This window comes from Panthera pardus, unplaced genomic scaffold (assembly GCF_024362965.1).
Source record: "Panthera pardus isolate Hobbes unplaced genomic scaffold, ASM2436296v1 HiC_scaffold_19, whole genome shotgun sequence".
In the NCBI taxonomy this organism is placed as follows: domain Eukaryota; kingdom Metazoa; phylum Chordata; class Mammalia; order Carnivora; family Felidae; genus Panthera; species Panthera pardus.
In genome coordinates this window covers 23,985,972-24,011,707 of record NW_026526754.1, presented here as the reverse complement: position 1 = coordinate 24,011,707, position 25,736 = coordinate 23,985,972, and the positions used below count along the sequence as shown (strand labels likewise).

Here is a 25,736-nt window from a genome sequence, read left to right as displayed (position 1 = left end):
TGAAGTAGAATACAATGTCGAGGTAAAACAACTATTTAATTTTTTTTTTTTTAGCCAAACATCCAATTTTCTACCTTCTTTTCTAATTTTTATTTCAAAAGTACTGAAAATTGGAAAGTGTTTAAATGTTAAAACTCGTAATTGCTAAAGAGCACTGAGGAAATGGGAGCTAGCACTTACAATAAAGACAAAATTATTTTCTTCAAAGCAGGTACGTGATTGGGTATTTTGAAAAAAACAACCAACCAGCATCATCTATAATCTCCAGAAGATCACAGGAGTCAGCTTGTGAATATGGTAGCTAGTAGGTTCGGTGTTTTAATTCACTATTTAGAAGTCACTGTAGCTAGTTTGCACTACGCTGTGTGCGGAGGTGCGGGGCGGCAGCTCAGCCCAGCGTCACACACGCGGCCCGGTGGGAGCACCGGCAGATCTGATCAATCGGGATCTGACCGAGAGGCTTGCTCTGGGCCCACTCCAGTGTCCCTGGAGAGCGCTCGCCCAGTGGAATCAGGTTGCACCCTCCTCACTCCTTGTCATTTTGTACTCTTCCTGCTTCTGTGGTGGGTTATTTGATGCCTTGCTAGTTTTACATACTGGTCACTGATGGCGTACGAATTGAGTCTTAAGGATGGTAAGGGAAGCCGTGTCTTTCCCAGAGGATGGGCCTGTGGAACCTGAGCGGGCGGACCTCCTTTCCACAGTGCAGACGACTCCCCAAAGAATGAGTCAGGTGACGTTTAAAACCATGGGTTCTGAAGAGGCTCAGTTTGCAAAGTCCCGAGGTTCTGAATGAAAAAGTCTTTAATCAGTACTCTCGAAACCACACACTTGCTGGTTGAGGCCCAAGGTCGACTTTGCTACGCTGTTCCAGGTGGAGGGGAGCTCAGTGCGTCATCAGTGTCCTCAGTCAGTCCCGGGTATCGTAACAAGCCCCTCACATGCATTAAGTTCTCACATGCACAAGGATGAAGCCTTTGGTACTGAAACCGAAGACTTCGTGTACTCAAGAATCTTCACAGCTTATATTGGACAGATTTTCTTTTTAGGAATGAAGGAAAATTCTCCCATTTTTGAGCCATTCTTTTATGTCAATTCTACAAATTGCATGTAACTTTATAAATATTTTTAAAAGATATAGTTTTGTAAATATTTAATATTCTGCTAATTTGATTTTGAATTGTAAATGTTAAGTATTCTGTTTTTGAAGTTTTTATGTTTTATTATACTTTGTTAAAAAGGAAAAATTGTACATTTTTAGAATGTTTTTATGAGTAAATTTAATGTACTGAAAATAAAAATTAAAAAAAATGTTTCATTTTATTAGGCCTTTGTTTCATAGAAAATGGAGCACACATCTTTTTGAATAAATCGAAATTCTTGATCTCCAAACTAGGGAGTCAAACCTTGCCTTCTCAATTTGACAAGAGATACGTGGTCTTAAATCCATTTTAAAAAATTTTTTAAAGTTTTTCTATAAGTTTTGTAACGTTTATTCATTTCTGAGACAGAGACAGACCGTGAGCGGGCGAGGGGCAGAGAGAAAGAGGGAGACACAGAATCCGAAGCAGGCTCCAGGCTCCCAGGCGGGGCTCGAACTCCCAAACCGTGAGATCATGACCTGAGCCGGAGTCAGACGCCCAACCGAGCCACCCAGCTGCCCAAATCCATTTTCTAAAAACTGGTTTTCTTTTTGAGAGAGAACTTGTGAACAGGGAGAGGGTCAAGGGCAAAAGCATCCCAAGGAGGTTCCATGCTCAGCGTGGACCCCATCATGGGGCTCAATCCGACCCTGGGATCATGACCCGAGCTAAAATCAAGAGTCAGACGCTCAACTGACTAAGCTACCCAGGTGCCCCTTAAGCCCATTGTCTATCATTTCCCACTTTTTAAAAACATCCTTGCCTTGAACAGAGAAGTTACTCTTGATTTGGGGTTTAAAGAGGTTCCATGAGAAATCAAGATTGGCAGGAACAGATAGATGTCGAGGACACTTGAGACTTTTTTAAACGTGCGATTTACACACGGCACGAACGTGTCCTGGCATTTAAAGCTCTGTCCTCTCTGGATTTGGGACAGTGGCGGTCTAGTGAGCACAAGCTGGCCCAGGACTGCACTGCCCCGAGCAGTGCCACACTCCCCAGCAGAGGTCCCCAGGGCCTCTTGGTCTCGTCGGGCCTGAGGCTGCCCAGAGAAAGGTGCGCACGTGGCTCGGGGCATCAGGGCCCCCGTCAGGAGAGACCACTGGCCCATCCTTGTAGCTGGCGGCAGCCTCCCCGACTCGCTGTTCGGAAGAGAGAGGGGCCTCTGAAGGGGGATGTGCGCACCCGAGCAGCACAATCGCGGAAGCAGAGCGTTTCCTCAGCTCGCTCCCCGGGTTCTTCCACAAACCTCTGAGGTGCCTGCTTCCAACTGGGAATGGGTGGAGGTTTTCCAGGGCGTAGTGCTGGCCACTGCTTGGCTGCAGTCTGTACCACCTTTCCCTGATGAAGCACGAGGTGCCCGTAAACCACGAAATGTCTTCTCGACCAGGCAGCGCATACTCAACACCTTCTGTGGGGTACTTTTTCATTTAGAGTGGCAGGGTTCCAAGTGTTTATTCCCACAAAACACCCGGGTCCCACATCCATCCGTACACTTTGTGGCCGGTCTTTTAGTTCTCAGGAGACTCCTGTTTGGTAAAGACGAGACGAGCTGGCAGAACCTGGACTGAGGTGAGAAAGGTGCCTCGGACAAGGCAGAGCCCTTCAGAGGTGGGCACCCCTCTGCCCACTCCCGGCCCCCCACCCCCCTGCAGCGAAACCAGCCTTGGTGCCGTTAGGAAGGAAATTCCCCGCCTGGCACGGGATAGCGCGGACGCTATACCACTGCGAGTATCGGATACCGATCCATTACACTGAACTCGGCGACGGGTTTTCGTTGTGCCTTTATTCACCTTAGTTCATTAAAAACGTACTTGGCTTAGAGATCCTATAGCGACCACCCACTGATGTGGGGTAGAAGTCGCGCCCTTCCCACATGGTATTTTTTAAAAAGCTGAATTTCTTCTAGGAATCTTACCACACAGGAGTTACAAGAATGTCAGGTATAATGATGTGTACAATCTAAACAAGACAGGCTGATTAAGAATTTACATAATGTAAAAATACGCATATTAAAAGTTAGCCACGTGGACAGATGCATGCAGTGGGAGTGGTCGGAAGGCTGGGGAGTCAAGCGCCCATATGCAGCAATATTCCCCCCCCCCCCCCCCCATTAATAAGTAACTTCCACTAACAGGTCCGGGTATTCCACACACGTCTAAATACACAAAGGTGAAACGTAACCTGCTCGTTACACGTACAGTCTAAAGGTGACTGTGATCTTTCCGTCACTCCCACAAAAATAGTAAATAGTGAGCCCATGCAGGTAGTAGGAAGCATTGGTGGTTCTAGTTGAACTCGGAAAATGTCTAATTTTTGACACCGATATCCACGAAGAGTGTATGTCTCCTTTGTTCCTGTTCTTTTCACAACTGACATGCACTTTGAGCAGAGGAACCAGGACGGTTCTGACCTACAGTGACAACTGAAATACTCTTAAAAATGTGGGAACTTTTTCGTAACAGCCACACACAACATAAAACATGGACCATCTACAGCTTTAGGCTGAAAGGTAGAGGGAGTGCATCTGAATCTTAATGCTTTAGTTTCCGTGTTCTGTAGTTTCTACCACTGACCTAAGGAACAAAACTGCTTGAACAGCTTGTTTCTCTACCAAAGCAGATGGCAGTTTGACCTCTCAGAGAACACGCAAACCAGAAGAAATGTCACTTTTTTCTTCCCTGGGCCCTTTGAGAAACTAGACCAAAATTTTAAATCATTCAAGGTTCTTATTGAGCGGTGGTGCTTTACTGTCTAGAGAAGCAAACGAACCCCCCCCCCCCCCCCCAATGGCACTGCACAGGCATGGACTTGGGGCACACTACACTAGGAGTCGAGAACCTTGAGCAGCAGTTCAGAGTTTTCTTATCCACCTCGATTTTTCCTGCTTTTTGCCCACTATTATGGCCAATGTGGGCGGGCGGGAAGGGGGCTATGCTTGACAACTTATGCTTTCCAAGATCCTCTTAAAGAGAGTTCTCTAGTTGAGTGGAAACTCTTCTACAAAAAGTTGGCTGGTTCTGTGAACCTAGAAAAGAATTTCTCGCTGAATGCTTATGTTGCAAGTTCCTCATAGGGAAAGAGCATTAGAATAATGTGAAGGTCTATTTTATCGGCAACTTAGAATGCAAAGTATTTTATTTTTAAACCTCTAAATTTGAAAACAAAACAGCCTAGGTTAAATAATGGTTTTTCCAAAGCTGAATGTGCTCATGTGGAGCTCCATTTTTCTGCTTGTAGCACAAAACAACTTCCTACAACTCCTAGGCAGGAACACTACTGTTTTTGATGGTCTGTGATTGGATGAATGGATCAATCTCAGTTGGTAATATCCCTTTTTTTTCCTTGGTAAGGGCTTAAAAAAATTCTAGAACAGATGCATTTTTCTAGTCTTACACAGACACTTTGATTCCAAATGTCTCCTGAGAGGCATATACCATATACAGGAACCCGTCTTCGTCCTTCTCACGTTCATACACTTCAGAAATCGGCGTGGACACACTCACCATGCTGTGTCCATTGACTAACAGGAAGAACGCCTGATTAGCGTTGAGCTGTAAGCGCCTCCTATTGAAAGAAAAATAATGTGAAGAGATACTGAACACCAATACCCGGGATGTGTGAAAATCCCACCCACCCCCCACTGACACACAAGTACAAAGATTTTGTACATGCTGCTTCTGGCAAAATAAAATGTATGCCTACTGATGATTACTCTCAAAGCTTCTCATAAAGTACAGGACATTTCCTAGGATTACACTGACAAAGGATATATTAGTGGTAATACTTGATAGATTATTCTTACTATATTCCTGAGGCCAGTCTTAAACTAGCATGCTCTCTGAAGAGCCATTAGTGTCTAGTATGAGAAATACTTCAAAATATAGTTTATATTACCATTGTACCAAGTCTGCATTCTTTTACTAATTTTGCTGTACAAAACTTGTAATTTTTCTGATCAAGAGACAACATCTATACTAGATGGTTATGACGAAAGAATCAGAAGGACAGCAGATCCAACAGGGAAGAGAGAAGAACTCAGAAAGGAAATGTCTTTAGGTTTTATTGAGCTTGTGGAGATCTTAATCAAAACTGAAGATAAAAATTTGAAACAAAACACAACAACACTAAAGATTTATCTAAGTCTGATAAAGAATGAGAAGCTACCCAAAGAAATAGAAAAAAGTGATTATATACCTTATGATCTTGATGAGCTCACTCATGTTGACGTGATCAGGTACAAGGAACTTGGTTTTGTCCAGTACAGGAAGTTGCTTCTCACCCTTGTATCGTTCTATGATCACCTAAAAAAATAGCCAGAAAAGAGATTGTGAGATCAGCATTAACTATGAAGAACAGACAAAATACCTCCTATGTTGTAACTGGCACATACCTAAACGGGGTCTGAAATAGAAACGGCACAGTTGTTAGTTTCCTCATAGTGCTCTTGTGAAGAGTGATCATTTATCAGCTTACACTCTGTCCCTTACAGAATATGGCACACACAATACACAGTGGATGCCTCCAGGAGGTGAGCTATGTATTCTTTTTACTTGGAACCATGAAAATATACTAACTAGCCAGAAAAAAAAATACTAAGAACAGAGGCCAGGTGCCAGCTTAAAGTGTAAAGCTCTGAATCTGTCTGTCAATTACACCACCACCATTTCCTCTGAAATACGTAAGATCTTTTTTAATTAGATGTACTTCTACAACAACTTTTTTAATGTTTTTATTTATTTTTGAGAGAGAGAGACAGAGAGAGAGAGAGAGAGAAAGAGAATGAACACAAGCAGGGGAGGGACAGAGAGAGAAACAGAATCTGAAGCAGGCTCCAGATTCCAAGCCATCTGCACAGAGCCTGACTCGGGGCACAAACTCATGAACTGTGAGATCATGACCTTAACCAAAGTCGGACATTTAACCAACTGAGCCACTCAGAGGCCCCGTACCTTTTTTTCTTTTTAAGTTTATTTTGAGAGAGCTCTCATGAGCAGGGGAGGGGCAGAGAGAGAGAATCCTAAGCAGGCCCCACATTGGGGGTCCACACACACAACACAGGGCTCAATCCCAGGAACCATGAGATCATGACACAAGCTGAAATAGGAGTCAGACACTTAACCGACTGAGCCACCCAGGCGCCCCTGAAGTGTGGAAGTTTTTTGTTATGGTAATACACTCATGTTTTTTTCATACTAGACCTGTTTCTCTACTTGACATGGAAAAAGTCTTAAGTAAATATCTGACAAGTAGAGACAATGATTCACTGGTTCTGGAAACACATTTTGTGCAGAAAGACTTGAAGATTCTTTCATATTGACAAAATATTCCCTATATTTCTTTAAAGAGTTAAAAAAATTTTTTTTAACGTTTGTTTTTGAAAGAGCGCGAGCAGGGGAGAGGCAAAGAGAGAGGGAGACATAGACTCTGAAACAGGCTCCAAGCTGTCAGCACAGAGCCCGACGCGGGGTTTGAACCCATAAACTGAGGTCATGACCTGAGCCAAAGTTGGACACTTAACTGACTGAGCCACCCAGGTGCCCCTCTTTAATGAGTTTTAAAAGTCAAGAATCTTTGTGGGTTTGAGCCCCGCATCAGGCTCTGTGCCGACAGCTCAGAGTCTGGAGCCTCCTTTGGATTCTGTCTCCCTCTCTCTCTCTCTGCCCCTCTCCGGCTAGTGCTCCATCTGTCTCAAAAATAAATTAAAAATGTTAAAAAAAAAATTTTTAAGTCAATAGTTTTACATCATGAACTGAAATAAATCCATCAACTCCTTGCCATACTTCCTTTCCATAGAGGAAAGACAGTTTTTCCCCTAGTTCTACACCACTACAAAAGCAAAACAGCCATACCCTGCCACAACGAGAAGCTGAGAGTCAGGAATGGGAATCTTTACATGTTTCTTCAGAAAAGGGGAAGAGACTTGTCTGTATATGGCTCCGCTGTAAGGGAGCCCACGTGAGGTTCTGTGTAAGGCCAAATCAAACTGTTATCACCTTCCTTGGTAAGATCTAGAACTTTTATCCACAGGGTGTGTTCACAACATTATCCACAGGAAAGAATCAGTAGATAGAGTACACTTGCCTGGGTTTGACTAGTAGCAGAGATCAGAAGCAAGGCAGAAATCTTAAATTCCTGGTCCAAGAAGAGGCAGAAGCACCAGAGGAAAAACTTAAGACCTTAGAACCTTTCCCTTAAAGGAGGACACAGCAGCAGCCTGGGGACACAGGACAGGATGGCCTCGGGCACCTCCTGCTCTCTCTCAGGTGCTCAGGCTGCTCTGCGGGGAGAGGAGCTGTTCGAGCTGCTCCTGACTCGCCCGCACTGGCCACCCCCACGAGAACCATCACCTACAAATGACTGGCTTCCTTGTCCCTTCTTTTTCCTTTTTCCGGTACCCTTCTAATCTGGGAGAGAAGGTGTGTGAGTCAGGGGGTAAGGCGTCTGGCTGCATCTGAGGAGTGCCCTCCTGAGTGCTGCACTTAGGCGGCCACTGTGGGCAGAAGCGTGGAGGACACAGCCGCCCTCAAGGAGTGGAGACCAGACTGCCGGCGGAGCTGCTTCTGCCTTCGGTCCTTCCATCCGATTCTCAACAAGCAGTGCCTGTGACAGTGGTTCTCAGACTTGTTCAGGGGATCACAAGCACGAACGGGGAAATATAAGCACGTGATTTCTGCCAAAACCCGGAAACAACTGGCAGAAAGGACTGCTAACATAGGCAGATATCTGCGTTTCAAAAGGAGGCTGTGGCACAAACCCTGGCAGACTACTGGGCTGTTTGTTTCCAACAGCTAGCACCTGCTAGCAGATAAGACAGCAGGTATTCAAAGTGAAGATAACCTTACAGTTCAAGAAATCCCCCAGGCCACATGTTGACCAAGTACCAGGACAGACTGAAATTTCTAAGCAGGCCAAGGAAAACAGACTGTTTTTTACTGTAGGACACCACAGTTGGGAAACTGCTGGGCAGACCCGTCTTCTCTTTTCTGGGTACCTTACAGCCCCAACTCCCTGGCTCTTTCCTCTCCCCTCAGTTTGGCATGAGATCACATGTCACAAAGCCGAACACGAAAGCTGCCACAGAGCTTTTAACAGTGGAGTTTCTCAGGGGTCTATAGAATTTGTAGGAGGTGACAACCACGTACACAGAATTACGCAAATCTTTCCAACAACTACATGGGATGGGATTCTCTTCCCATTTTACAGATAAAGATGTAGCAGCACCTTTCAGAATTTTAGTAACTAGCTCAAAATCACTTAGTAACCTTGAACCTAAGGCCTGAACTCAGCCTCTGTCTGAAACCAGGAGTTCCTCTTACCCACTAGACCTTGTGCCTCAGGCAGAAACCTTTTCTAGGGTCTGCCAGCAAAGGATCTGGGGCAGAGGATGTGGGTTCCTGGGCACACCAAAAAGCATCTGAGGCATCTACCTACACGTGACAAGAAAGAGCAGTGTTTTTCCTCCATTTCCTGCGAAGAAGCCAAATACAAGAGACTTCTCTGGGGCGTCAAAAGACATCCTGGAATGTGCAGTCACATTTAAATCCCGAGGACTACTGAGTTTCCAACCGCAGTACTCAGCTTACTTTAGCAGACAGTGGATACTTCCTACCAGTTCTAGCCCCTCTATTCATTTCCCCCAAATAAATACATTTGACTTGTGAAGTGTGTAACATTAAGGTACCAAACTCAGACTCAGGAGGAAACAATGGGGTTAGATGAAAAAACTGTGTATTAAGTGATCTCAATTCTAGGTCATGAAGCTGACACTGGGGGCTATTGGTCAGGATTTTTGTAGAAACCCGTCACATGGTTGCACACAGCAGTGTTGTACCAAAATACTTAAGCAGTGCTCCCGTCTGCATACATTATGAATGACTGAAACACAGATGCTGGAGACTACCTACTGGGATTTTCGTAGGATGCTGCTCTCGGATAAGTCGGACATCTTCTACTCTTTGTTCTGCAATGAAAGGAAAAGACACAGGCATTATTAACGGTGACAATGCAGCTTCTTTCCTGCATTTTCACTGGTGGTTTCCATATGTGAATTCACCTATCCCTAGCTGTGGCAGAGTAGAGCAGTAAGGGTATCTTTCCTAGAACTCAGAAGAACCAAACACTGGCATTTCATATCTGGTAAACTGACATGTAAGGCCAAATGCAACTTCCATGTAAACCAACATGCAACTACATGGCTATAGCAGGTGGAATAGCCTAAGACCAAGAGTACAGAATTCCTAGTTTCAAGGGTTTGGGACCCCAGGCTCAGTCAAATACAATCAGCAGACTGACTGCACGGTATTACCAATCTTTCCTCCAAGGACTCCCACCACCTGTCAATTTTTGTGCATTTTCCATAGTTTAAGTTGGTACAGAAATCCATGATCAACCAGAGGCTCTCCAATACAATGTTCCCTTATCACTTCCTGCTTTTCAATGATATAGTCCTTAAAAGGAAAGAAAATGCCTAAAATAGATATGGGTAAAAGGAATTTCCTATTTGACTTTTAAACAGTTTCACTCAGTGCCCACCCCTCCCTTTACCTAAAAGTTTAAAGCACAAAGTCTACTGTTGAATACTAGTTTTTTGACAATCTCTATTCTCCCCCTTAATATAATCACTTATGTAAGTGATCAATATCATGGGCTTCCTGAGAAATCCTGGTGACTTTGAAAAAAAGATGCTATGACCTATATAAATGTATATACCACTATTACCAACTTTTTTTGAATTTCAAAAAAATTTACTAAAATGACTGAAATAATTCCCATGTTCAAATTATGAACGTTTAGGTTCTATTTCTATTTTCCCACCCAAAATTTCTAAAACAGCTTCTAAGAAATCACTAAATATAAACACGTCTACTATAAAGACTGCAAATTTAGTGATTTGTCACTTACATATAACACCCAGTGCTCACCCCAAGTACCCTCCTTAATGCCCATCGCCCATTTAGCCCAACCCCGACCTGACACCCCTCTAGCAACCCTCATTTTGTTTTCTGTATTTAAATCTCTTGGGGCGCCTGGGTGGCATAGTCGGTTAAGCGTCCGACTTCAGCCAGGTCACGATCTCGCGGTCCGTGAGTTCGAGCCCCGCGTCAGGCTCTGGGCTGATGGCTCGGAGCCTGGAGCCTGTTTCCGATTCTGTGTCTCCCTCTCTCTCTGACCCTCCCCCGTTCATGCTCTGTCTCTCTCTGTCCCAAAAATAAATAAAAAACGTTGAAAAAAAAAATCTCTTATGATTTGCCTGTTTATCTTATTCATCCATCCCTTCCTCTATGTTAACCTGTTTTGTTTCTTAGGTACTGTTAATAGTAAGCTTAACCTAGTGGTTCCCATCTATAATATTCTGACTGATGTATCTGGTCCAAAACCCTTGGAATTTTCTAAACAAGAATAGTGATAATGATAAGGGCATCTTTTGTTTCTCCATAACAAACTCCAAACAACCATGTCTGAGGTTTGTGTTAATGTGGTGATTTTTGGAAAGCTCCTAAGGATGGGAGACTGGCTGCCAGGGGAAAGAACAGTGACTTTAGGTTTGAAACTTTCAGACCTACCCCAACAACCAGGGAGGGGAAAGGGGCTAGGAGGATGAACTAATCATTAATGGCCAATGATTTAACCAGTCAGGCCCATGTAATTAAATCTCCGTAAATACCCAAAAGGATGGGGCTCAGAACTTCCAGGTGCTGGGAGAATACCAAACTCCCCGGGGACAAAAGCTCCTGCACTCAGGACTCTTCCAGAACTCACCCCAGTACTTTTCATGAGGCTGTTCTTTTGTGTACTTTAATATCCTTTGTAATAATCCAGTAATCTAGTAAATAAACAGCTTTCCTGCAAGCCACTCCAGCAATTTAATTAAACACGGTTGGTGGTGGGCGGTTATGGGAACCTCTGATTTCCAGCCAGTGGTCAGAAGCACAGATTAACAAGCTGCACTTGGAATTAGTGTTTGGGCGTGGTGGGGAGGGGCAATATTTTGGGACTTAACTCTTATCAACATGTTGGATCTGAAGCTATCACCAGGTAAAGAGTTAGTACTGAGTTAAACTGTAGGACAGCCACCAATCAGTTGAGCATCCGACTCCTGATCTTGAGTTCAAACCCCACACTGGGTATAGGGCTGCTTGAGTGGCTCAGTTGGTTGAGCACTATTCTTGATCTCTGCTCAGGTCATGATCTCGTGGTTTGTGAAATCGAGCCCCGTGCTGACGGCGTGGAGCCTGCTTGGGATTCTCTCCCTCCCCCTTCTCCCTGCCCCTCCTCCCCTGCTCATGTTCTCTCTCTCTCTCAAAATAAATAAACTTAAAAAAAGAAAGAAACCCACTTTGTGTATAGAGATGACTGTAAAACAAATTTTTTTTTTTTTTAATTTTAGGACAGCCAGCTGAATTCAGTTCGATGTGTGGAAAAGCCACACCTCCACGGTCCAAAGTGAAGCAGTGATTAGAATAGTGAGAGTAGAGGAGACACAGGAGGAGGATTTTCTCCCTGGAATCATCTTTTAAATCCTTCTCTATTTCTGATTCCCCTTCAATGCCTCTCTCAGCTTCGAGCCCTGTCCCTGTCTGTCTTACCCCAGGAAAAGGTGCTCTACCATATAGACTTAGCCATCAACCCTCTTCATGACAAAAATCTCCATTCTGTCAGAGAAGATTCTTCCAGAGGTTAGAGGAAATCACAATTAATTCACTCTAGCAAATGAATGAGAATTCTTTAATTTACCCCGGAATATGTTTCACATTTAAAGACTTATCATAATACATGTAAAAGTTTAATTGGAAACATTCAGACAGAAGGGGGAGATTTTTTTTTTTAATACAAGGAAACAGGTTTATACAAGGAAACAGGTTTGTTTTGGCAAGTGGAAAAGGAAAAAAATACAATAAAAATACGCTCTAAATATGAGACTTTAAAGTCAGAAATCAGAATTTTTATACTGTAGTATCAGAAGTTTCTTTATCTTGATTTAGCCCCAAAATATGGCCCAAACGACAAAAATGATTCTTTTTACTAAAGGTGGGAAAATCAAAGTATGAAGGTGAGTGACTTCCTTAAGGTGAAAACACTTAGTACTGGGGAACTGGGGGGCTCAGGTGGTTAAGCTCCCAACTCTTGGTGTCGGCTCAGGTCACGATCTCACGGTTGTGAGCTCGAGCCCCACACCGGGCTCCATGCTAACAGTGTGAAGCCTGCTTGAGATTCTCTCTCAAAAATAAACTTAAAAAAAGAAAAAGAAAACACATAGTGTTAAAGTCTCCTAGAAATGTCTTAAGTGTCTTGAGCAGTTGCAGTGAAAACGCAGGGGTGAGCTGGAGTAACACAGCAAATATGGGACATGCCTGTGCCTCACTCTTTTAAGTGGACAGCTATTTTCCGAGACTAACAGTAGATTTAACAAAAACATTACCAACACCACAGATAAAGGCACATATGAGCAATTCTTTTACTCAAGTATTTTTTTAATGTTGTAGTCATCTGTTTATCATTTGTCTTCAACAGAGTGCCCCCGGCAGCCAGGGACCTGCCTCTAGTCATCTTTGTATTCCCCCAGGGCTCAGGCTTGTACACAGAAAATGATAATAAACAAATTAAAGTTGTAAAATGGGAATAAATACTCCTCCAAATGCATATGCAGGTATACTTCCCCAGATTCCTTTCCTCCTGCTTCTAAGACCCTTGTAAGCCTTGCAAACAAACAAAAACGGAGAATAGGAGTCCGAAGTGTCTTAGTTGACCAGCGTATTTGCAAAGTTGCTTTGGGACGACTGAAGGCATTTGAAATAAAACTATTTCATTGAGTGAAATGGAAGCATAATAAATATTGCCCCCAATCTGTCTATAAATCGTAAGTGTGATAGATATTCAATCCCTCAACGACTGGTACAGCTTCAGTTCATGGAGTGCTGCCTGCGTTTTGCCATATACCTTGCTCTACAGGTCTGCCTTTTAGAGTAGTTATTCTAGACCAACACATACACGTCCCCGGAGACATGCAAACTTTTCTGCTATTAACGGAGAAGCTTAAGCCTGCTCACCGCTGAATCGCAGAACAGTGTCATTAAATAAACTGGGGCAACCCCAGGGGCTAAAGCAAAACTTTTACATCTGAGAAGACCAAATCCAGAATTTTCCGCTCAAATACAATTCTGGAAGCTCACGCTTCCACCTGTGTGCAAAGGCACCCTATGCCTTTCGACTCCGTGTTGGCCCATCTCCTGTACTGGAAACGACGGCGGCCTCCGGGAGGACAGAAAACACAGGGCGGACGACAGAGTGCAAGTCCAGAGGCTGCCACTAGGTGGATCACGATCGTCACCTCTGTGGGCCCCACCCAGTTTCTTCAGCTACAAAAGGAAGGGGTTGTTCTGGATGAAGCTCAGGGTCCACTTCAACCCTCTGCATCCTGGGAGAAGGTTATCAGCGGCGCTCTATTCAGCTCTGAATTAGCCTGAGCTCACTCACGTGGAAAGCGAGAGAACTGCTCGAGCTCGCTGGGGCTGGTGTGAGTGTGTGAAGAGGTTCTCACCGAAGAATTAACGTCTCTCATTTACTGGGCTACAAATCAAGTGAAAATTGTCAGCCCCGGAGCCAGGAAAGGCAGAAGCCGCTAAACAGCACTCGATATTTTTCTGCGAAAACGACTACTAAAGGGATCTTTTAAAAAAGGGGCCAGATTCCAGGTGAATTCCCTCTAATTCATCAGAACACATTAATCTCACTTTCCTTACTCTTACCACCTACTCTTGCTCAGATTTTTCTAGAGTAACCTAAAAATACTCGAAGCAAAAGGAAAGTAACTATAGTTTCAGCTATGGGAAAATAAGCATCTTTCCCACACCAATGTCCCCAGTTAACTTTTTTTCTTTTTGAAGCCAGCTCTATGCCCAACGTGGGGGGGGGGTTGAACCTCCGACCCCAAGATCGAGACCCACACCGCGCTATCCACTGCGCCGGCCAGGCCCCCCCCCCCCCCCCCCCCGTTAGCTTCCAAATAAATGCAAGAGTCGGTGTGGACGGAAGCCCGATACTACAGGGAACCTGCTTCCAACGCTGCTCTCGGGGCTGCAGAAGAGCTCGCGAAGGTCGTGAGCGAGAAAATCCCCGCCGGGAAAGGCACGTCTAAGTCCTACTAACGGACACGCCGCGTCTGCAGACGGAGCCACGGCCCGGCGGGCGCTTCCCCGAGCGCGGAGCGCGGCTTCGCAGGGGCAGGAGCTCACGACTGTCCGTAACGACAGCCACAGACCCAGGCGCGCCGCTCGCCTCCCGGGGAGCTGCGGGCCCTCCACGGAGGGCAGACCCTGCGTTGGAGGAGGCCCGCGCGCAGGGGGCTCGCGGGGCACACGCACGAGCCCCGCGGCGGCCCCCTCCGCCCGCGCGGCCGCGGCCAACAGCCCCACGAACACACGGCCGGGGGGGCCGCGTCGTCCGCGCGGGATGTGCTGGCCTCGGGGAGCACCCGTCGGTTCCGCGTCCCCCGTTGCCGCGGGGACGCGAGCCGCCGGCCCCCCTCTCCCCGCCGCGAACCGGGTCAGGACGCGCCGCCACGCCCGGTCTCCGCCGCCCGCCTCCGGGGCCCTCCGCGGCCCACAGCCCCTCCGTCGAGGGGGACCCGACGTTTGTAAGCGACCACGTGGGATCCGGCCTCACCTGGACGAGATTCACTCGCACGCTAACGCCACCCCTTCAAAGGACCTGTCGCAGACGGGCCTCCGGGTCGGCTGCCCCCGCGGGCACGACACTTGACACTCGGGGCGGCGACCCCTCCCCTCCCCCCCCCCCCCCCCCCCCCCCCGCCCCCCCCGCACCGGAGGGCTGCTGCACAGCGGTGCCCGCGGCCGGGCCGCCGCCGCCGCGAAAGGCCAAGAGGTGATTCAGCAGCTCCGCGCCGGCGCGTCCCGCCCGGTGTCCCCCCCCCCAGCCCCCCGGCCAGCCCCGACGCCCCCCCGGCCCCCGGCCCCCCCTCGGCCTTCCCTCGGCCCCTCCGCCAGCTCCCGCCTCGGCCGCCGCCGACTCTGGCCGCCCGGGGTCCCCGCCTCAGCCCCCTGGCGGGCCCGGGGCCCCCTCGGCCCGACGTCAGCCCCCGGGCCCCGGCCCTCCGTCGGCCCTCCAGGCCCCGTCCCCCCTCAGCTCTCCAGGTCCCGACGCCTCTCAGGCCCCGGCCCCTCCTCGGCCTCCCTCAGACCCGCACCAGCCCCCGGCCCTCCGTCGGCCCTCCTGGGTCCGACCCCCTCGGCCCCCGAGCCCCGGCCCCGCTGTCCAGCCCCCCGGGCACCGGCCCGGACCCCCCTCAGCCCCCGGCCGACCCCTCCGTCAGCCCCCGCCGCCGACTCTGGTCGCCCTGGGTCCCCACGCTCCCCGTCTCAGCCCCTCCGCGGGCCCGGCCCCCCGCCGCGGCACCCACCGAAGGTGCGGCGCTGCTTGAAGGTCTTCTCCGACGGCATGGCGCGGGAGGCGAGGCGGAGGGTCCCCGGCTGTTCCAGAAGGCGGCGGCGGAGACTCCGACTGTGGCGACAGCGACTTCCCTTGTGTCTCTTCAGGCCGCAGCCGCGTCAGGTGACCGGTGCGGCGTCCCAGGGGGCGGGGCCAGGGCCGGCCCGCCGTAGCCGCCATGGCGGGCGTGGCGGAAGCGGGGCCGCGCGCGCAGCGGAAAGCCCTCCGTGCGCAGGCGCGCGTGCCGGGCGGGGTGTGGAGGTCCGGGCGCGCGCTCGCGGGAGGGGGCGCGCGTCTTGGCCCCGTAGCCCCCCGCGTCAGAGCGTCTCCCGCGCCGAAGTCCCGCGGGGCCCAGCTTCTCCGACTGAGCCCGCCTCGCTTGGTGCCGCGTCTCTGACGAAGTTCTGACCCGAAAATGCAGTCGCTCCGTGCACTCGCCGCTGCGCCACGGGTCTGGGGTCCAGATCAGGCACCTGTCGGTGTCGAGCGCTTAGGGAACTGGCCCGGGGGAGGAAGGGCCCCCCGCGCCCGCCGCGCGCCCCCCGCGAGCCCTGTGTGAACGCGCAGTGGCCGCTGAGGGCGCCGGGCGCGGGGTGAGGGCCTGCGGGGCGCGGGTTGCCCGCGCGTGCCCACGCCTGCGGGACGTGCACCGGTGCGCAGAGCGCTGCAGTGGGCATCGCGTACTTTGAACGCTTCCCGCATCTCCGGGCTTCTCTCCTGTTTGAGTTTGGGGAAGCCGTTCTCAAGTGCGCGTTTGGTGGAGTGGGACTGTGCTACACGCGTTACTGTGCAAACGCATAAAACATACTCAAATCTGTTCCTCGATGTGGTCTTAATATAGCTGGGATTGGTTTCCCTTCAGAAAAGCCAAACATGGCGCAGATCCTTGTATAGTTCTTTCCCAAGCCCAGGACAACGATGTTAGTTGTGGCTCTTCATTCCCGCTGCTGTTTACTAGACAACAGGGCATTTGTGCATGCGTCGCTTTCTGCCCCAGGTTTTTTCTCCTTTGTCACAGTCCTTTACCTTGAAAAACCTCTGAATAAACACCACTTAAACGTTCTATCTGGTTTCCAAAGTTCCAAAGGAAGGCTTCAAGCTCCAAGTGTACTATCTTGGCTGCTTTGTATTTATTCTGTGAAAAATGGAGAAAGAAATCCAGTAAGCGTTTGTTATGTACCTACCTACTGCCAAAAGCGTAGTGATCGGGGTTGAAGTCTTAAAAGAGTGTGTGGACTGTATGCTGCTTTTCTTGAATGTTTTTTTCTTTTTTCTTTTTTAAAATATTGACTGGTGAGTTGCTTTCTTGGCTTAATTGCTATTTTGTAAGAAATGGACTTTTTGTTCTCTTGCTGGACAACTGTTCCCAAATGCAAGAGGGAAAAAAAAAATCAATATCTGGCATATGGAGGTGGGGGAAGGGAAGGAGAGTTTCATATTTCCCTAGTCCCTTAGGCATCCGTAAAGCTTTACCGAATTACCCCAGGCCTTGAGTTTGCAGCCACAGGGATAGACTTCAAGGGCCCAGCTACTGATGCTTCAGGATCACTCTGTGATTTTCAAGTCCTGAAGTCCACATTTACAGTGACTGCCTAAGTCCTCCCTAACCTTGAATTCCTACTTGCAGCTAAAACCACATCTCGCGACGTGTGCCTCAGAAAATCATCCACGGCAGTGGGCACGGAAAGGTGTCTCATAAGCATCGTCTCCATGTAAGAATACCATATTCATATAATGAATATTAAATCATATCTAAAATTTACTGATTTATTTTAACATACAGATAATGTAACCTAGTGTAACTTTAGAAAACAAGTGTGCTTGAGTATATGTGAAAAATTTCATGTGCCCTCAGATTGCAGTTTAAAAGTTTGATGTAGTGACCAATTTTCCGAGTGGTAAGTTAATATTCATGGATTATATTATGCTAGGTAATATAATCATAGTATGATTTATTTTTTAAAAGAATAATATAAATATCACCGTTTCTTAAAATAATCCAAATAAATTATGGAAAAACTAGAACACGTTTCATTTAAATTTATTCAATGCTTTCTCCATGAATCTCATGGTGCTTTTAAATTATAGAATTATTCTAGCAAGCCAGATGGTGTCAGTTTTAAATAACTCCGACCCTATTCCTTTTTCTGTAACATGAAATGACCATAATTGTGGAGGAAGTAAGGTCACCGCTAAAAAATTGAACACGATGCCCCCAGCATTAGTGATGTAACGTGGCTGTAAGTCATGCCGTCCGGCTATTTCTAAGAATCTGTTACATGAGGCATGAAACATTAACCGCAGGGTAGGAGACCTTGTTTTTGCCACACACAACATGGAGGACGAGTCACACCGAGAAGTTGTTCAGCACCTCAGGCCTGCCCGGCCCGGCCCGCCTCTCCTCTTTCTGATTGGAAGAGATACTCCGGCCTGGAGGATGTCTGGGCACTCATTGGCCAGTTGTCCTATCACTCCCGGGTCATCTCTTTGCTCTTTAGAACAAGTAAACAAACAAGTATTGCTCAAGAGAAGCCCAGGAGCTATTCTCAGAAAGGATTTAGTCGGGAGGATTTTGGAGTTGACCCTCAGTGGATCGCAGTGTGTAGGAGTGTCTTCGCTGGCTCCCGGGAGCTGCTGTCAGCAGCCGCCAGAGGCACCGCGTGCAGCGTGCTTCCTCTTCCCGGGAAGCTGTCTGTGACAGACAACTTCAGAAATCAGCCAGCGAGTGCATGCAGGAAAGCCATCATAAATCACGCTCATGATCTAACATTATTTCTGAAAGGGCCATGGACAGCTGATTCGGCGCTCCACGGGTTTTTTGTTTGATTATTCGTAAATTCTGAAGGATTGCTGTTTTTCCAGCTTTTGCCCATATATGGGACTTTTAAGGGAGGCATCTGTTGAGAGTCTATGCGCCCTCTTATTTTAAACTGAACCTTTTGTTTGGCCTTTGAATATTTCCCCTTTCTATCACTTTGTTTCTTCTGAGCAGGGGAGTAAGATTCCATTTTCAAATCTGGATTGTGAGAACCAGCGTGGGTAAAGCTAACAGTTTATTTAGGTCCAAGAAATACTACTTTCTAGGACTTCTGGGCCAACCATTTTTTTTAATGTTTATTTATTTTTGAGAGAGAGAGAGAGAGAGAGAGAGAGAGACAGAGTGTGAGCGGGGGAGGGGGGGAGAGAGAGAAGAGAGGGAGACACAGAATTCAAAATTAGGCCCCAGGCTCTGAGCAGTCAGCACAGAGCCAAATGCAGGGCTCGAACTTATAAGCAGTGATACCATGACCTGAGCCAAAGTCCGAAGCTTAACTGACTGAGACACCCAGGCTCCCCCTGGGGCAACCAATGAAAACAATAATCCTGCTCTGTAATCTACTTATCTCCTTAGATGTTATCAGTTCTCTATAACAAAGAACTCATTACTATAGTCTCATTCCAGTGTTAAAACAAATGATCTATTTTATCTGTTTTTTTTTTCTCATTTTGATACGAACATGTCCTCCTTAGTGTTCTTTGTATGGGATACATTTCTGTATAAGGGATGATGAAAGTGTTCACGACATACAAAACTTTTCCTGTTCAATGTGTAATAGTTATCTGCTATCCACAGCCTTTCCTCTTGGGTTCCTTTCTGCCAACAGGGGTTACCCAAGCTCCCACAGCCAAATGTTTCTTTCTATTCTGGTTAGCACTAATTCAGTCCTTGCACATGTTTGGGTGGCTTATCGTATACAACCTTCTGTTAGTCCTGCCCTCAAGGATACACGGATATAGCTAGGCCTTCCTAACTGTCCAGTTACCGAATCCATACTCTAAACAGAATAGTTTCACCATTCTTCTAAAGATGGGAATTTAACAAAATTATTTTGTACGTTAGTACAACTCTAAGCTCCTCTAGGAGAAAATTGCCTATGGGAAGGGGTAGATAGATTTAGAAAAAAAAAACCAACAACACTAAATGTAACAGTGGCAAAGATTATGCCTTAGAAGCTATGGAGCCATGCCAAACATAGCACGTAGGCTAGTCAGGCATTCTGTAAAAGTTTATCACGTATTTCTGCTTGGTGAAATACTTCCTACCTTGGATCATAATGGTGACCCACCAGGTTTCTCTAAATCTGTGTGGTTCCTGTTTCTTTTTAGTCTTGTAGCCAGTTTTTTTATTTTTTCATTCAAGAAACATTTAGTAAACATTCATTGCGTGATGATGTGTGTTGGTGTATATATCACATGACAAGGATACATCTAGGGAGATTGGTACAAAAGGAAGCAAGTGTTTACGATAAAACAATGTGATGGTGCTCCTTCCTAGGAGATGCCATTTGCAGACAAGTTTGGGGGGGGGGGGTTGGCTCTTTAATGGCACAGACAGAAGAGATGGGTCTTCCTGGCAGAGGAGACAGCTTGAGCAAAGTCAGAGATGTTAACTAGGCTGGTGAGCTTTGAATTATCAGAGGGCTCCCCCTAAGAGCTGGGTGTGGGCACAGGCCACAAGGCCAGACCGGGATTTAGGCATGGTGTGGTAAGGAATCATTGGGGCCATTAAATACCTTTACATAGGTGAGTGCCACAGTGAGTCTGCTTTGGCTCATGTGTTACTATTTGAAGGAATAGAGTTGTGATGCCAGCGTGGAGACTGGTCTGAAAAGCAGTCTAGATGGAAAGGCCAGTTAGGTGTTGCTTTTCAGTTGCAGGTTTGAACCATGGTTTGAACCATGTTCCAAGGTTTGAACCATGACTTACTGTTTAGTTATTTTTGTTAGAAGATGCACTTCCTCTATTATCAGATTCCAGGGACGAGGGGAGGCAGCCCTGTTTCTGGCCTTGAGACTGCTCTACAGAGGTGATAGTGAACAGTCAGGAATTGTGGAAACTGGCAGGGTCATTAGTTTTCTATCTGCCTAGCAAGACCTCAAGCTCCCCCAGAAACAGTGGGGTGGCCAGGGGATTCTTGGCGTCCCTTAAGACCCTGGGCAGTCCCAGCAGGGTTCGCAGCTTTGTTGTAGAGAGGTTCCTGTAACCACACCCACACCCCGGGGCCTGACTCTGGAAACAACTAATAACTACAGTTTCTTCTTGTTGTGAGCTATTTAAGGTAAGCCACTGTCACGGGAAGGCTTTGCCTATTCTCTCCAGTTGGGCCCCGCCTTCTAGAACACACGTGCCCTGGAGCACAGTAAACAAGGTAACTAAGGGCCGAACCACAAGACCGGTTTGGACAATGCAGGAGTCGGTGTTTGATTCAGCAGCTAACACGATTTCCCCTTTCATTGCAATAAAGGAAGAAATGAGTGAATGTCAATTTTTAGATAAAAGAAAGGAGGCTGATTGGCACAATCGGGGTTCTATTTGGTTTACGTGGGCGGTTTGGGGCGCTAGACAAGTTTGCACCGATCCCCCTGGCCACCTAATCAGGCCTCAGGCCGTCCTGGGCCCTGTCCTGGGGTAATTCTTGGAGTCGTGGTGGTGTGTGTTGTGGGGATTCTGGAGGGTCCCTGGGGCCGTCCACGGCGGTGGGGGTGGGGTCCTCAGGGCCGTCTTGGGGGGGTTCTCATGGGTCTGGGGAACCTCCCGGGGACCTCGGGCCGTCTTGGGTTCTGAGGGTAACCTCCGGGGGGGGGTCCTCAGGCTGTCTTGGGGGGTTCTGGATGGGGACCTCCGGGGGAGTCCTCGAACATCTTGGGGGGGTCCTCCGGCCTTCCTCGCAGCTGCCGGCATTCCACGGCGCCGCCACCCCTGTTAGCGCAGTGGGGAGGGCGTGAGCCCATACTCTGGAGGTGGCGAGTTGGGTCCTCGAGCACGTCCTCAGTCGGGACGCGGCTACCATCGCCCGATGTTAAGTGGCATTGTTTTCCCGTGCCCGGTCCGGGCGCGGGACCTGGGACCCGGTGGCGTCAGGTCCCGGCTGGGCCGCGGGGGCCTGAATCGCTCACCGCTCGGTGGGCGGGGTCGGGCGGCGCGGGGGCGGGGCCCGTCGTGCTCCCGGGGGCGGGGCCCGGCCGACCGGCAGCGCGTGCGCACGGGCGGCGGCGGCGCCGCGGCCGTCCCTCGCGCCGGCATGGCGGTGTGCGCTCGCCTCTGCGGCGTGGGCCCGTCGCGGGGATGCCGGCGACGCCAGCAGCGCCGGGGCCCGGCTGAGACCGCGGCGGCCGACAGCGAGCCGGACACGGACCCCGAGGAGGAGCGCATCGAGGCGGGCGCGGCGGCGCTGGCCGGGGCGGGGGGCGGCCGGGGCGCGGGCCCCTCGCCGCCCCCGCGCTGCTCTCTGCTGGAGCTGCCGCCGGAGCTGCTGGTGGAGATCTTCGCCTCGCTGCCCGGCACCGACCTGCCCAGCCTGGCCCAGGTCTGCACCAAGTTCCGGCGCATCCTGCACACCGACACCATCTGGAGAAGGCGCTGCCGGGAGGGTGAGCGCGCCGGGGGCGGGGGTCCTGGCGGGCGGGGGTCCCCCCGGGGGAGGTTCCCGGCCGGGCGGGGGGCGGTGACTCCGGGGCTGTCTCCCACACTGCCGGGGCGCGGAGTCTGGGAGAGGTGGAGTCCCCGCAGGGCCGCGGAGCCGCGCTGTACCCGCCCTGGGGGCCCTGAGCGGGGGTGGAGGGTCCCCCGGCCTCAGGGACAGGACGGTTGACTGTGCTGGGGTTGGGGCTGGGTTCAGGCCAGGGAGTAAGCTGACGCATGTGGGCATCGGCCTCGGTCCCCAGGCCTCGGGGGGCGGAGCTGAGCAGAGCGAAAGGGGTGAAGGCGAACGGTTGGGGAAGCAGCCCGAGCCGGGGAGTGTGGAGGGTCTCCTTAGGGGCGGGTCTGTGGAGGGGCAGGTGGAGCGAGGGTTGAGTTCCCTCTCTTGGATGCTGGTGGCAGTAATGACGGTGGCGAATAGTTAGTTTTGTAACAAATCCCAGGAGGAAGGGTTTACTTAATCCAGAGTTCCAGAGTCTCTGGACAACGTTTGAACGTTGACAAATGCCAGGTGTTCAGTGAGGTGTCATGTTTTGGTAAGAAAGATAGGTGAGAAAAAAATCCAGACCATGCAGAATGGCAGAAGGAAGAAATTAAAGATCATCAGAGATCCCTGCCATCAGAGATAACCCATTCTTACAGTTTTGGAAAACGTCTCTCCGTATGCACATGTAGAGTCCTGTACACATTTTTACTTAGATGGGATCGTACCATGTATATTCTTCTAGAGACAGTTTACTATAGAAAAAGCTTCGTGGTATGTCTCTGCGTGCATATGCCACAGACTAGTTAGTCCCTTACCGGTCGACTTCTGAGTTTGCAGTTTTTCCTGGTCATAAACAGTGCTTGTCAGGGCTGCTTTTAAGCAGATACTGTAGCAATTTATATGTCCATGTGTCTTTTAGGACGTCTGCGATTGTCTTGTTAGGGTGCACATCCTCGCAGCACGTTTGTGGGTAGTGGAGTGCACACACTGATGGCACATAGACACCCACTGCCCAGCCGTTGGAATTTGCACCCCCTCCCACCCCAGAGGGTGCCTGAGAAGACCGCTTTCCCCGGATTCCACCCCCACCCCTCCCCCCAACAAGGGGGTCAGTCAGTCATATCTCTGCGGTAATGTTCAGTGGTCAGGGCTCTGGATTTTTACTCAGCGGTTCAGGCTCTATTTATATGCCGTGAGATCTTGGACACGCAGCTTCGCCTTCCCAGGTATTTGGGAAATGCTGCTCCCTTAGGGTCACGTTGAGGGTTAAATGAGATGATGCCTGTGAAACTCTCACCCCCTAAATGGTAATGTTCTATTATGGGGCCTCTTGGCCATTGTATTTCATGTCTTGTGATTCCTTATTTGTGTGTTTTTGTTTTTGTCTCTTAAGACAGTCTATTTTTGTAAGAACAAATTTGTAAGAACTCTCCAAGTATTAGCAGTATTCACCTTTTGTCTTGTATGTGGCAAGTGCATTTCATTTTAAAGTGGAGGCAAAGGAAGTTCCCCTTTCTCTTTCTCTCTGAACTCTGTCTTTTCATTTGTTTTGCTTTTTGTTCACCTGTAAGACCCAGATTGGTCACAGGTGTTCCATTGTGCTTTGAGAAGTTTGTCCATCCGTCAGCCAAACCAGTGTGGTGCTTTCCGATGGGTTTGTCTCTGGGGAATTGTAATGTGGCTAGCTCAACTCTAGAAACAGAGAGTAGCGAAGACTTTTGTGTAATCAAAAACTCAAAGGTATGCCACAGAGTAAAACTCACTGGGGATAGAGTTCAGGGTGGATTGTAGAGTCGCTGATGGAAATATAGGAAGTCCTGATGCGGTTGTAGAAGGTAGTTGGGACAGGGAGAGGATTATGCAGTCCCTCCCTGCTGGGGCGCTTCTCAGTTCAGCTTTCCTGGGACAGCAGACCATGTGGTAGAAGGAAGGCTAACTGGGAAAGTTCTCATTTTGAGAAATTAAAAAAAAAAAAAAAAGATAAAAATGGTAAAACAGGGGGTGCCCGGGTGGCTCAGTCGGTTGAGCGTCCGACTTCGGCTCAGGTCATGATCTCACAGTCTGTGGGTTCAAGCCCCGCATCAGGCTCTGTGCTGACAGCTCAGAGCCTGGAGCCTGCTTCGGATTCTGTGTCTCCCTCTCCCTCTCCCCTTCCCCTGCTCACGCTCTGTCTCTCTCTGTCTCAAAAAATAAATAAATAAATAAAATGGAAAAACAGGTATATTCCTAGTCACCCCCAATAAGTGTTAATTCTTTTGTTATATTTGTTTTTGATTCCTCTACCTTTGTAATTTTTTTTTTTGATTGTTTAAATGTTTATTTATTTAGTTATTTTGAGAGAGAGCAGAGGAGGGGCAGATAGAGAGGGAGACAGAATCCCAAGCAGCCTCCGTACCATCAGCACAGAGCCAGACGCGGGGCTTGATCTCGGGAACTGTGAGATCATGACCTGAGCCAAAACCACGAGTCAGATAATCAACCCAAGGGATTGAACCACCCAGGCACCTCTTGACCTTTTTTAACAGAAAACATCTCAGCTGATACTCAAAGTCGTCCCTTCTGGTCAGCACTGCCCTTTCTACTCCAAGAAGCAGCCACTGTCATAGGCTTATTTACTAGTGTATATAGGACATATACATCTGTATATAGCGTATGCTAGGACATTGTCCCCAAATGTAACATTTGTGGTGGTTTAGTTTTTAGAAATATATCATCTGTGAGTATCGTACATCTGCTTTTTTTCCCCTTGTGAACTTCTGTTTTTAAGTTCTGTCCATGTGAATACATTTAATTTTGGTTCACTCTTTTTAAATGCTGTGTGGTGGTTCATCATTTGGAGAGACCACACTTTGTCACTTCTCTTATTTTTATTTCTTTCTTTTATTACATATAGCATACAGTGAACAATACGTTTCCTTGAATGCAGATAACATACACGCAGAAGTAGTGTTGCTGGGGCAGTGGGCTGTGCGATTTGCACTTTTGCTAGGTACTGCCCAGTTATTTCTGGGCTTGATTTAGCTGCTTTCACACCTGTCACTAGAGCATGAACACGTTAAGTCACAAAAGATGAAATACAAATGTTCATTATGCATCATTACAAAGTTGCAGTCATTTCTGGCCCAGCTATTTTAAGTTATCCCATTTAATCCAGTATCTGCCAAATTCTTTCTAATCTGAAAGATCCATGTTTTAAAAGTTTATTTATTTATTTTGAGACAGAGCGTGTGAGCTGGTGAGGGGCAGAGAGAGAGAGAGAGAGAGAGAGAGAGGAGAGAATCCCAAACAGGCTCTGCACGGTCAGTGCAGAGCCCCTGTGGGGCTCAGTCTCGCGACTGTAAGATCATGACCTGAGCCAAGATCAGAAGTTGGGTGCGTAACTAACTGAGCCACCCAGGCACCCCTGAACAATGCATTTTTATTTATTTTAATTTGCATGTGCCTGATAACTAGTAAGGATGCACATTTAAAAAAATAATTATTGGCAGTTTGGATTTCTCTTGTTTGCCTATCCTTTTTGCCCATTTTCTCCCCTATTATTTTCTTACTATTTTGTGGGTTTAATTTATTTCACCTGGATCGATTTCTGTTTACTATATTGTAAAACATTTTCGTGTAGTCTATAGTCATTTGCAATTTAACTTCATTTATAATGACTTTTGTGAAAGTTACATGTTAATCAAATTCATGAATTTTGGGTT

At 48.2% G+C, this 25,736-nt stretch overlaps 2 protein-coding genes across 4 annotated transcripts in view; one reads left to right on the top strand and one right to left on the bottom strand.

Annotated features, from left to right (window-relative positions):
• Positions 1-2,908: 2,908 nt before the first annotated feature.
• On the bottom strand, positions 2,909-15,752 carry MAP1LC3B (microtubule associated protein 1 light chain 3 beta). Its single transcript, XM_019412979.2, has 4 exons — positions 15,562-15,752; positions 9,050-9,105; positions 5,340-5,446; positions 2,909-4,709 (listed from the first exon to the last, which is right to left on the bottom strand). Exons 1-4 carry the CDS (start codon positions 15,599-15,601, stop codon positions 4,535-4,537), a joined length of 378 nt encoding a protein of 125 aa, XP_019268524.1. The 5' UTR covers positions 15,602-15,752; the 3' UTR covers positions 2,909-4,534.
• Positions 15,753-21,612: 5,860 nt separating this feature from the next.
• The window catches only part of FBXO31 (F-box protein 31), a 42,899-nt gene continuing 38,775 nt past the window's right edge, over positions 21,613-25,736 (top strand). For 2 of the 3 annotated variants that reach the window (XM_053906730.1, XM_053906728.1), the window contains exon 1: positions 21,613-22,000. In XM_053906730.1, the coding sequence (XP_053762705.1) occupies positions 21,652-22,000 (349 nt within the window). In that variant the 5' untranslated portion in view covers positions 21,613-21,651. The remainder of the gene's footprint in view (positions 22,001-25,736) is intronic. The other variant, XM_053906729.1, reaches the window with a different exon arrangement.

What these genes read in the sequence shown, in the direction of transcription:
- MAP1LC3B (XM_019412979.2), bottom strand. Translation starts at nt 15,601, where the DNA reads ATGCCGTCGGAGAAGACCTTCAAGCAGCGCCGCACCTTCG. An exon ending in CAAGCAGCGCCGCACCTTCG is followed by an intron (nt 9,106 to 15,561) that starts GTGGGTGCCGCG and finishes CTTTCATTGCAG; the next exon opens with AACAAAGAGTAGAAGATGTC. An exon ending in GAGCTCATCAAGATCATAAG is followed by an intron (nt 4,710 to 5,339) that starts GTATATAATCAC and finishes TTCTTTCAATAG; the next exon opens with GAGGCGCTTACAGCTCAACG.